At 36.1% G+C, this 13,393-nt stretch overlaps 1 protein-coding gene across 3 annotated transcripts; it reads left to right on the top strand.

The window, feature by feature from the left end:
* Positions 1-1,629: 1,629 nt before the first annotated feature.
* LOC134647904 (syntaxin-12) lies at positions 1,630-12,412 on the top strand. Of its 3 annotated transcripts, none has more exons than XM_063502286.1 (6): positions 1,630-1,713; positions 2,987-3,210; positions 4,018-4,183; positions 4,602-4,730; positions 5,303-5,441; positions 12,199-12,412. In XM_063502286.1, exons 2-6 carry the CDS (start codon positions 2,990-2,992, stop codon positions 12,372-12,374), a joined length of 831 nt encoding a protein of 276 aa, XP_063358356.1. In that variant the 5' UTR covers positions 1,630-1,713; positions 2,987-2,989; the 3' UTR covers positions 12,375-12,412. The 3 variants fall into 3 exon arrangements, with proteins under 3 accessions (XP_063358356.1, XP_063358363.1, XP_063358350.1); XM_063502293.1 differs by lacking the exon at positions 1,630-1,713 and adding an exon at positions 1,733-1,949; XM_063502280.1 differs by lacking the exon at positions 1,630-1,713 and adding an exon at positions 1,733-1,953.
* Positions 12,413-13,393: the final 981 nt, after the last annotated feature.

Here is a 13,393-nt window from a genome sequence, read left to right as displayed (position 1 = left end):
AGCAGAACCCTTATTCATATTTTAGTTATTTCAATGTCGACACCGTCGCCAGCTTCATTATGGAATGGGTAATAAATCTCCTTCTCCTGAAGGATTACATTATAATTGGCTTATTCACCAATGAGTTTATGTGGTCATTTTACCATATGGATGACTAATAAGTAACATGTAAACGACCTAATAAGTATCTTTAGAAACTACCTAACTATCGCAAGAAATGAAGTAGGTTACTTAAGCTTAAATTTCGAAGGTATTTTTTTTAAACGGCCAATTGCGAAATTTGCGAATAGATCTGACTCTTCGAGGAATCCGCAACTTTCGCACACAACATCACACTTTTTTAATACCAATGTAATATTAACCAAAGGAGTACCTAAGTAATTGCGTATAAAAACATACTTACAGTAAAAACATTGAGTACCTTTTCTGTTTTTCGTTAAGGAGTTTGTTAAAGAGAGAGTAAGTAACTACATACTTGATTAAAATAGCATTAAAAAAAATACAACAAGTACTTGTAATTCTCCGCGCATCGGGATTCCTTGAGCTTGGCATTTTTCTCCGTACTTATTTTTAATCGTCGCAGCGCAGCGCGCTGCTTTATGCGTCCGCGCGATGACAATACGGCTAAGGTGGTGGGAACATTCTTCCTTAGAAATGCAAATTATTTTTGCTCTTATTGTGATTTTACTTGAGATAGATACTGTGCGCACATATTTCGCATTGTTTTTTTTTTGCGTTAAGGGTGCAAGGCAAATTTTTGAGATTCGAGCGCTCGAAATCGAATAATCGCATATATATTAGGTACCTACGAAAAATTTCATGAGCATGAACTTTATTTTTGACTTCACTCGAAACGAAATACCGCACTATTAGAAGCCCGTCAACCGGGGTGAATAAGGACGGCTGGGGTGAATAGGGACAAAACTAAAAATGTGATTTACCTGATAATAGGGAGTATTACTGCAATTTTTTGCCGCCAGAGTGCAGCACTAGCGCCTTAAACCATGTAGTAAACCAGTGTGCAGTAAACCATGGAGTAACTACTAAGTACAGTACTCGGCTAACTGCGGCTAACTTGCGGTAGACCCTTAGATTGTGACTTATTGTGGGAGTGGCGCCCCCTACGCAGAGTTTCGCGTAATTTTCCCTATTTCTTATAAAACGTCATGCTTTCGCCATCTATGTTTGAATAGCAAATCTATAAACTTACCCAGACCACCAGTAGATGTCGCTAGGTGGATGGTCAACATCCAAATATCAAATATAGCTGGTCAACCAAATCTTGTCAGTAAAAAAAGGCGCGAAATTCAAATTTTCTATGGGACGATATCCCTTCGCGCCTACATTTTTCTAATTTGCCGCCTTTTTCTACTGTCAAGATCTGGTTGACCAAGTATATAACTCCAGGTTAACAGTAAATTAACAGACAGATAAAGAGATAAACTAACATGATATAACAGAGTTAATAAATCATATCTTATTTATCTTTTTAGTTTATTCAAATCAATAGTGCACAAATTGCTAATCTATGCTGTAAACACATGGAACCAAACACGACCCAAAGAATATAAACAGCTGACAGCTGTCAATTCTGACAGTCTATTGATAATTTGAACACTGACGTCTCATCGCATTGTCGATCTAGTTGTGAAAATCTTTAAACACGACCAAAACCAGAATTTTAATAGGCCAAATAGTTTAACTTACGGCCAGGTATGTAATCACATATTCAATGAGTCGTTTTTCCACTCAAACTGCATATAGTGTGAACCATCGGGTCGTAATCAATGTCTTAATTTTTACTGAGTTACTTATATCGGAGTGAACTTCCCGTATCGTTTAGGTATTTTTTGTAATACGCATCAGTGACTCATACGTGAGTAGTAAGAATCATAACAAACAAAACGATCTTAATAACAGCGTCATACCTGTAAACACAGCTTTCTTTTGTTCGTAACAATAGTGAACCATTTTACCTGCTTAGTATTTTTACGTCAATGCTCTTAAGTGAGACAATCAACGCATTTTCATAAATTAAAAGTCACCTGTGTCTATAAATTTAGCAATAAGTATCCAGTTTTAACTAAATGGTATTTTTAATAGAGCATGATATAATGATGTTGTACACATTGATCATTATTACTGTATTACACTATTCGTGATGAATGCTTATTATTAAGTTAATAAGTTAAATACGCAACTTGTTAAGTTAATTACATCAGTGTGCTATTCCTAATTTGAATAAACTAGATTCAACCAACATTCTGGTAAATCAGTGTTATGTGATCCAATAACTTATAACACATTTAGTTCAATGCAGCCTTTGGAAAATAATTAGTAATGTGATTGGTTTAAAATGTCTATATCAAGAGTTGTTATCCTTTTTTGTACAATTTATTGTGTATTTGCATGTTCTTTCCTCCAGTAATATGCAATTAAAATAAAGTAAGAGATATTGTTATTTGTATCTGGAAAATTGAGTTACTGGTGAGTCAAACATACGAGTACATTCCACAATAATGTGTAAATGATTACTTTCATCATAATATACAATTCAGTGTACCTATCCACTCTTGTGGATACTCTTTTATTCATAATAGATAAATGAAGAATGTATGTATTTAAACTGAAGAATGTATGTACTGTATTTATTCCTATATTTATTTTAAAGATAAGAGTCGCTAAACAAATATTGGTCTGGGTGAGGAGTACAGTCTACAGCTTAATTTATTGCTCCTGTTACAGGGCCCACCTGGTATATTTATTTATAATAATACTTTACTTATCAAGTTATCACGTAATTTAGTTGTATTGGGCATTACCAATTAGTCATTGTGTGCTTTTATCTTTTCCTAGTAATAATATTTAACCTGATCCATGCAAGTTTTTCAGAGAATATAATTATATTCCTACATACATGCACTTATAATGAACCAAATATATTTTTACAGCAGTTTTTAAAGATTTGTTAAACTCATTTGTTCAGATCATGGCAGAGCGTGAGCCTATAAGTGGCTCGAGCCGAGACTATGGTGCGATAGCCGCGCCTCCCACGGTCGGCTTTGCGGACTTCAGCCCCACAGAGCTGTACAATCTCAGCGAAGGCATTGCTGACAATGTCAACAGCATCAACACTGGCCTGCGCTCTCTGGAGAAGATGATGAAACAAATTGGAGGGCCTAATGATAATCTACAACTTAGGGATAAAATGTGAGCATATTATAATATCTGATGAGAGCTGTTAGATTTGCACTCTAGTTTTAAATAGGTATTGGTTTTACAAGGGGGCAAAGTTGTTGTTGTCCTGGTGCTAATATTTTTACCCAAGCAAGCAAAAGATTCCAAAATTGAACCATACGAAAAGTGGAATCTTGAGCGTTGCGAGGGTTTCACAAGGGTTAAACAATCTTTGCCACCAAGTAAAACACTTTTTTTTCCACCAACAACGCGAGGATAATAAGTAAAATAACTGTAAAATATTACAAACGAAATCCAAATGAATGCTTTTAAATATATATCATTCAAAATCATCACTTAAATAGTAAATTCCACTAACCAACATGAGGATGGAGGAGGAGGAATAATAAAGAGAGTCTTAAAGAGTGGTCAAAAATTCTTTTGTACGCCATTACATTGTTTTTTGAAGTGAAAACTTCTTTAGCGGTGCTGTGCACTTTTTGAGGTGGGAAAAAAATGCTAAACTCGAGACAGCGTAAGACGATCACGTGACCGTAAGACCGTCACGTGACCGTAAGACGGACACGTGACCTGATCGAAAAACTTACATGTAATGTCATTGAGTTTTCTTTATTGATTTAAATGTCATCTAGTGGGTTTCGCTCTAACTGGTACTAATATAACTCGAGTACTAACAGTGATGTGCTTAGGGGTTTCAAGAAATTAACGCTAATGCTAGTTGGCGTTAACCTCAATTATACATAGTGCTTTTTGCACTAGTCATTGAGTTTTCACTTCTGCCGGCACTCCCTGAGTGCAACCCGTTATTTTTTTTTGCAGTCATGACACTCAACAGACAGTGAACGGGTCAGTGTCGGCAACGGCGCGCGACATCCAGCGGCTCGGCGTGGTGGCGCGACGCGGGGACAAGCCGCAGAAGCTACAGGTGGAGAGGCTCACACAGGCGTTCAAGGATGCGCTTGCCAAGTACTCTTCAGTACAAAAGGTATGTCATATATAGGTATGATGCGTTTTAGACGAGAGCAACGGTGACGTGAGGACAATCTGCAGAAGCTACAAGTAAAGAGTAAAGACGCGCTTCAGAAGTACCTACTCTTTAGTACAGGAGTTAACTGATTCTCTCATGTACTTTATTGACTCACTGTTGGCTCGAGCTCGGGCATACCTAAGCTGCAAAGCCAGCGACTAGAGAAGCTTATGCAGACTTTCTATGACCCTCAAGAGAAGAACTTGCAAGTCACTAATTATGGTGGTAGCTACATGTTTAACAGCTATAGTTGAAGGTCCAGCCACGACTTTTTGAGTATATTTTGTGTGTAAGACCCAGTTTGGCAATGATTATTTTTCACCAGATGGCTCATGACATGACTTGTTTGTTCAAATATTTCCACTTATTATTGCAGCAAGTATCAGAGAAGATGGCGGCCCACATGCCGAAGCAAGCTCGCAACCGCAACGACCCGTCTTTGCTGGAGCGACAAGCCATCGCCGACGACGAAGAGTCTGCGTTGCTGGATAACCAGCAAGCACAGGTACTGCTCTAAGATATGGTAGCTCAGATGCTGAAGCAGACTATCGCAGACACCTAATGGCACTGAGTGAAGTGGCAGGCCGTGGCCGACGATAAGGAATCGGCGTTCTTTGTCTTGTTTATGAGGTTCAATCAGCAGCGGTTTGCAAACGCTATCACCAAAGATAACCAATTACATTATCGCCCATTACAAGGATGTAGATGACGCCCGGCCAGAAGCAGGCGGAGTTGGTAATACATATATAGGTACTTAGTTCAAAGCATAGAGAAAACAATACATAGAGTGCTCACTCCATACATCAGTTTTAGTACCAAAAAGACTATTAGCATCTAGCATCGAGTAGCGGAACTATCAGTACTGCTACTTGACCGGAAAGTCTTATGCTGTTGAGATAAGACTTTCCGGTCGGTGCTACATCTATTGTCAAGTAGCAGTACTGATAGTTCCGCTACTCGATGCTAGATGTAGACACTGGAGTTAATAGTCTAACTGATGTATGGAGTGAGCACTCTTGTCTTACTATATTTCTCTATGGTTCAAAGCGATTAATTATGTTACCTGTGTTTTTTCAGGCGCGTCTCGTTCAGTTCGAGACGAACATGCTGTTAGAGAGAGAGCAGTATATACACAAGATAGAAGCCGATGTGCTAGACGTAAATCAGATCATGCAAGACCTAGCTAGTCTAGTCCACCAGCAGGGCCAAACTGTAGGTAAGTGGCTAAATGTAAATTAAGTCTACCGGGCACATGAAGTTATATTTTTTAAACTGGAGCGAGTTGTCACTTTTTTTGCCATACTAATTTGAACCTTATCACCGAGACAGAAAGTTGTTCGTACCAGACTAGAGAAAACGGTCCACTTGAGATAGAAAAACCCGAGCCCTGTGTCTCACTCGCACATGTTGCCAATGTTAAAAAGATACCATTATGGTAGAAATTATATCAATAAACTACTGAATTTAATTACCTTCTTATACAATTTTAGTGCTATATTCAGACTACAGTTCTGATATCTTTTAAGTAATTTGTAAATAATTATGATGTCAATATTATTAACTGATTAAACCAAGCGCATACACAGCAAAAAAAAACTAAATTTTAGTATGGTTAGAAGTTGTAGTAACTTTAAATATTAATTGGTATCCCCAACTTGATGACATTTCTTCAAAACACGTGAATGCGAAATTTCTTAAAAATTGTGAAGAAATGTTGTGTTAAAGGTTGTTGGAGTGAAATAATTGCTAATTGTGGAATATTGTTTCACAAGAAAGCCACAATTATTAAATTTTACTATAAAAATACAAGACAACATTGTCAAACTCATTAGGGTGACTATGATGTCGGCACGTTTTGAATCGGTCTCACAGAATTCTTATTAGTTATTATTAACGTAGGTAATGTAAAAGTAAGTTTAACATAATAGGTACCTTATGTCTTTATTTCGGCATGTTTAATTTAAGATTTGTTGTAGAACAATTGAAGGGATGTTTACAAAAACAACATAACTGCTTAGACCGGTTGACACTTTAGGTTTTAGGTTTAAGATCATTTATTCTCATAAGAATTTTACAATTCACTTGACGAGATAAATACAGAACAGTATATTAAATTTCGTTTAGAGCGCACAAATACATAAATACTTAATTTAACTTAACTAAAACAGGTAGTTTTACAATAGTCCTTATAATAACCGACCGCCCGCCAGGCGGGCAGCGGTAATGCACAGTATCTATGCAAAACAAGTTTACAATTGGGTACACGGAAAGGTTAAAACTAGATGCGGCATGCATACGCTGAGCGTAGTTTACAGTATAACATGGTAAGTTGCGTTAGGTCTACGGATGTATTTTAAATACATAATATTATTACATAACATAATAACATATAATATAATATAAATTTTGTTTATTGAATGGTATATTTTATGGCTGTTATTTGTAGCGATAAGTTAAATTAAAGAAAATTTAAATAAGTAAATATTTGATACTTTTACATATAACGATACTTTAACTTTTAAGCGTAACACCTAGAAATTCTTTAAAACGTGAATTTTAAGCAAGGATTTAAAATGGGACATTGATTTTGTTTCTTTAATAACTCTAGGAAGTTTGTTAAACAATTGAGCACCTTCGTATAGTATACTTTTACGACCGTAGTTTGTTCGCGATGGACGTAAAATTAAGTCATTGGCATTGCGTAATTTCATTCTTTGCACATGGTGTTTCCTAGTGAAGTTTAATTGAGTTCGTATATCGTTCTTAAGTATTTTTCTTACTAGTAGGCAATTGTAGTACACGTAGGTTTGATTTATATTCATGAGTTTCGTTTCGGTATATAAGGCTTTTGTTGGAGTTAGATAATGATATTGAAATAGCACTTTAACGAGTTTATTCTGGGCAATTTGAAGTGCTTCGAGATTCGTTTTAGCGGCAGTACCCCACACTTCAATTAAATAGTCTATGTGCGGTTTTATAAGCGAGTTATATATGGTGTACCGTACTTGAGTTGGAATATTTTTGGCAAAGCTCCGCAAGGCCCCGGTTAATGACGTCAGTTTAGATTTTACCTTATCAATATGTGGCTTCCAATTTAAGTTTTTATTCAGTATTAATCCTAGATATTTTTCCTTTTCCACTTTTTGAATGGCTACGTTGTTTATTTTGAGAGGTTGAAATTCCGGTATTTTTTTATTTTTGGCTGCAAAAATGATATAGTTTGTTTTTGAGATGTTGATAGTTAATAGATTGCATTGAAACCATGTGTTTAATAAGTCTAGATCATTTTGCGCATCATTTATAACACTGCTGATAGAGTTTCCAAAATAAAAAAGGCTTGTATCGTCTGCATATAGTGTAATGTCACCTTTAAGGTCAAGTTCGTTTATGTTATTAATGTAAATTAGGAATAGTAACGGTCCTAAAATTGAGCCTTGAGGAACGCCGCATGTTATCGGTTTTTCCTCGCTTTGATGATTTTGAATTTTGACTATTTGGTGTCGATTTTTGAGGTATGATTTAAGTATATCTAATGCAGTACCAGCAATACCTAACGCTCGTAGTTTTTGTAATAGCAGGCTGTGACTGACGGTATCAAATGCTTTTTTTAAGTCTATGAAGATGCCTAATGCTATTTGCTTATTGTCTATGTTAACTTTTAGTCTTGTTACTATATCAATTGTTGCCGAAAGTGTGTTTGATTGGGGTTGAAATCCATATTGTTTTTCATGAAGGAAATTTATAGTGTCCAAATATGTTCTCATGCGACTATATAAAACTTTTTCAAACACTTTTGAAATTACTGGGAGAACAGAGATTGGGCGATAGTTATTTGGGTCAGATTGGGTTCCAGATTTATAGATTGGCGACACTTTGGCTAATTTTAAGCTATCAGGAAAGACACCTTCGTTAAGACTTCTGTTTATGCAATTTGTTAAATCTTCTTGTATTAGGTTCTTTAGATATTTTATTGATTTTGTATTTAGACCATCTAGTCCTGAGCTTGTATTAAGATTTAGATTATCAATAATTTTTGAAATTTCATCAGTGGTAGCAGGTTCAAATTTGAATAGTTTAAAGGGGTTTGGCTTGGAAGAACAAGTATATGTTGTATTTTGCCTGAAGTTTTTAGGAATTGCATCTGCTAACGTCGAGCCGATATTAGAGAAATAAGTATTAAAAATGTCACACATTTCTTTTACGTCTGATGTAGTTGCTGTTCCAGAATCCAATTTTGCCGGTGCTGAGCGTTCTATCGATTTGTTCGCTGATAGACTGTTAATAAGCTTCCACATCTTCGATGGATTATTTTTACAGTCCTTGAAAGCTTTGTGGTAGTATCTTGTTTTCGTGCCTTGAATAATATTTGCCACTTTGTTTCGTTTAGTTTTAATATTTGCCACTTTTTTTTAAGAACATTGTTAATCGTTTCAGGTGTCAACCAGTGTAGTCAGGTATGTTGTTTTTGTAAACATCCCTTCAATTGCCAAAATTTAAAACCAAAGTGCTTAACTCCTTAAACATTACAGACTCTCATTTATACATAATATTTTGTTAGGTGTGTTAAACTGTTTATATATGACATCGATTCTTTATAGGTAGGACACATTTCCGTCAATAGAAAAAAGGCACCAACTTTAAAAAAAACCTCATATTTGCTAAACAGATCTTCAATGACGCTTATACTTAAAAAAAAACTGAAGTGGACAAAAAGGAAGCCTACCTTTATGAACATACCATGAGTGAGTGCGAAAGAGGCCGACTACAAATGAAAAAAAAACCTGACCACTTAAAATTTCACTTTATTTAGAAAATTACACACCCTACTGATATATTCCATGTTATCCTAATATCCCACATACAGATGTCTTATGGTCACCCTAATTAGAACGAGATGCAGGGCTCTAGTTTGACTTTTCATGTGGACACACTTTTTGGTCAATGTACTCGATCCAGTTTATTAACTCTAAATCCGTGACCGGGCATCAGAATGACAGCTATTCCAAAAAATGTGTAGGTTATATAATAGCTTGGTCGTTACGTAGGTACAATTTAACCTTTTAGCTCGGAGTAATAATCCAATATGGAGTGGTGACACGCACTAATTTCTATGTGAAAAATTCTGCCGTTTTCGGCGCGGGGGGCGAGGAACGCACACAAATAATGTAAACACTAATGCATTTTTTGCATGCGTCGCTACACACGCACACGACAAAATTATCAAACACTAGCATAAACTATATTCACACAAATACAAGAACAAACACAGACAACCCTGTCCGTGAACGACATGATGTCAGTTTTAAGTAAACGTAGAAGTGCGAGGGACTTGTCGATAATATTGTCGATATTTTATTGACTGAATTATAACTATCTGCTTTAGTCAATTATAACCATCAAAAACATTACCTACATGTAAAAAGGTGCAAGTATCGCAACGCTTCTACTACAAAAAAGTTTTGAGATGTAATGCTAATGTGAAACCAAGTCGGTTATTTTAATCAGTGCCAGGGGGTGTTAAAACCGTATCAATAAGATATCTTTAATTTGTAATACGTATAATGACTGGGCCATCGCACGGCTGCATAATGACATAAGGATCATCGTCACCTATTAAAAATAATTCTAATTGAACATAACGCTAGCACTAATTGCAGTTTGAGCATTACACGTATTTACGAGTACGGTACGAGTAAAGCATTATGTGCGATTGCCAAGTCAGTATATGTATTACAAATTAAATATATCTTATTGATACGGTTTTAACACCCCCTGGCACTGATTAAAATAACCGACTTGGTTTCACATTAGCATTACATGTCAAAACTTTTTTGTAGTAGAAGCGTTGCGAGACTTGCACCTTTTTACATGTAATGTTTTTGATGGGATCTCATCTCTTTTTGTAGACAGTCCTTCTTTTCGGGTACTCCTACCCATACTATGTATACACATATCATAACTAAACACATCTTTATTCGTATTCACATCGTACATACATCGTAGTGTACCTTTACTTTACCTACTATTTGTAGGAACTGCAACAGTAACTCTGTAATAGCATATATTTATATGGAATTACAAACTTACTTATGCAGTTCTTAGATCTTTAAAACGTGACTGATCTTGCAATATTTTTAGGTTATGGATGGCTTGATAAGCTGAAAACTACTTATGTTTAAAATTTATTGCATCTTTTGGAAATCTAAAAAATAAATCAAAATAACAATATATTTATAATGTTCATATAGATTTTATCGATATTGGTTTTTATGGTGTCCCATCACTAACTGTGGTAGAGTGATACCAGAGTAATAAATTAAAAGTGCCTATTTATGGAAAAAAATCGGCAGTAAATACCTTAAAATAAATAAAATACAATACAAATATTGGACATGTCAAATAAAAAATATACGATAGAAACTAAGAGAAAAAATAATTTTCAAACAGTAGTAGGGTAGGTGCGTTAGTTTTCGTCCAGCTCTAGTTTTCGTCCACTTGACGAAATTGAATATAAATCTACATTGCTGCACAAATTTGGACTTAATACAATCCTTAATGTCGAGACAATATATCTATCTACATAAAAAATGTATTTGGCAAGTAGTAAATTAAATATCAAATATGTTATTTGCTAATCTGTCATGTGGACGAAAACTAGAGCATGGACGGAAACTAGCACAATGACCCTATATCGGTAATATCACGTTATTTATGATTTATACTATTTATTTGATTGAATGGATTATGTTGATATAAAAATAAGGTGTTATAGAAAAATAATGTGTTATATAAATTATATAATAATAAGCAACACAAATTAGAAGTTAGGTATACCTAATGAATATTTAGAAAGTCCTCTTTAAATATTACCCTAAATTAGATCTAGTACCATGAAGTGGTATCACTTTCAGATTGACAATGTTTTTTAGTTTTTTGCTAAATTAGTGCACTATTTGATAATATTTACATGTAATAGTACTTACATATGAAAAGAAACGTGTCCTTTAAGTACGCTAGATGTTTCCGATCGGTTTTTACAGGAGGAAATGCTACAATTCGGCATTTTCTGCTCCTAACATTCCGCTTAGACTGACGTTTGCTGAATGGCGTATGACGTATGGCAACTAGTTTTATATAACCTCCTTGACCGGCGGCCGCCGACTTTTGGCAGAGGGGAACGCCTGTTAATGGCGGTTCCTGTTGGTTTATTATTCCGAGCCTTTTAGCCATGAAGTGGCCAGTTGCTACAATATTAAGAACAACAATTTATCGCAAGTTACTGGGAACTGAATGCTTCCAAATAAGTTTAACCTCCTAAGGCCCAACCATATAAATGAAAAACACAAAATTTGAACTTACTAAAGTGCAGGGAATAGAGTTGTTTTTTATTTGTTTGAGAATTTAACGAAACAGTAGAAATGCAACTCTGTTCCGATTGAATATGGTTTAAATTTCATCGATCTGAAGAAGTACTATGGGTAGGTCCTTCGGCCTTAGGAGGTTAATACATATTTGCAATATATGTAGTATTCGAATGTAGGCTACGAAAGTTTACAATTACCCACGCCGTCGCGACTTTGGTTTGTGATGTCATCGTTTTTAGTTCTCTCTCCAAAGACATTAGACATTACAAGTTAACCGTTACCATAGAGAAAAAAATACATAGAGTGCTCACTCCATACATCAGTTTTAGTACCAGAAAGACTATTAGCATCTAGCATCGAGTAGCGGAACTATCAGTACTGCTACTTGATAATAGATGTAGCACCGACCGGAAAGTCTTATGCTGTTGAGATAAGACTTTCCGGTCGGTGCTACATCTATTGTCAAGTAGCAGTACTGATAGTTCCGCTACTCGATGCTAGATGTAGACACTGAAATTAATAGTCCGAACTGATGTATGGAGTGAGCACTCTTGTCTTACTATATTTCTCTATGCCGTTACATAACTAAAATATGAACCTTTTCTCCAGACACGCTCGAAGGTCACATAGAGGAGGCCAGCGCCAACGTGGAAGCCGGCGTCGACGAGCTGGCCAAAGCCGAGCAGCACCAGCGCAGCTACAGGAAAAAGATGCTCATCATCATCATCATCGGCAGCATCGTGGCCATCATATTCATCGTTTGGATCATCAAGGCCTTTAGATAAACAGCGTATTGTCTATGATTTTAGTCACTGAAGGCTTGTAATATGACATTGGGGTAGTCTTAGAACAGCGGTCGGCAACCCGCGGCCCGCGGGCCGCATGCGGCCCGTGAACCTGTCACTTGCGGCCCGCGAGCCTCCCTGGCTATTTTGTATGTAATATTGACAAACGACAATGTCTGATAAAGTCATAAATATTAACAAAGTGCGGCCCGCGTCAACTTCGTTAACTACTATGTGGCCCTTGGCTGCTAAAAAGTTGCCGACCGCTGTCTTAGAGGATACAACTAAAGGAGTAGCCAGGCGATCCCCTCTGTCGAAAATAAGCGGCCACTGGTCATACACAATGTATGGACTGACGTTTATCTGACATGGCTATTTTTAGGTTACCTATACATATGACGTGCCCCTCCTCCGCAAAAATCGGCAGGCTGTTTTGTACAGAAAATTACAGACAAAGCGTCTCCGTTTGGTTATATCCTCCAATGAGGTAGTTGTGTCTCAGTTCGACTGATTTATAGGTACGTGTATAAGAAACAGTTTTTTTTTTCTAAAAGAAACTCGATTCTAATGTCCCATTAAAACGCATGTATCTGATAGTAATCATATTATATCATAAGATTGATAGACGATTTCTTTGTTGTGATAATTTTTAGTGCCAAGTTCGAACTAGATGTTTGACAACTTGCAGCTAAGATGTTGCAACTTGTGCTAGAGCTTGTAAAACTCATTAATGCATTCTATCAACCATTATGTATGTCAATGTGTATATGTATATGTCAAACGCAATCTCTGAAAATAACCTGAATATACAAGAGGTTAAAGGCTTCGTCACACAGGCGCGCTTTTACATATAAAATGCTTACGCCGCGCCCGGAAAACGCGCCTGTGTGACGAAGCCTTAACAATGTAAATAATATCCTCACAATGTGTTATGTTGTATTGTTCTATTTATTTCATCATTAATGTAATGCGATAAAATGTGAATGTGTTTTTATTCATATTTTGTTTGGCACAAAAAT

Source organism: Cydia amplana, chromosome 1, assembly GCF_948474715.1.
Source record: "Cydia amplana chromosome 1, ilCydAmpl1.1, whole genome shotgun sequence".
Lineage (NCBI taxonomy): Eukaryota > Metazoa > Arthropoda > Insecta > Lepidoptera > Tortricidae > Cydia > Cydia amplana.
The sequence above is the reverse complement of the archived record's forward strand: the minus strand, read 5'-3'. Positions and strand labels throughout refer to the sequence as shown.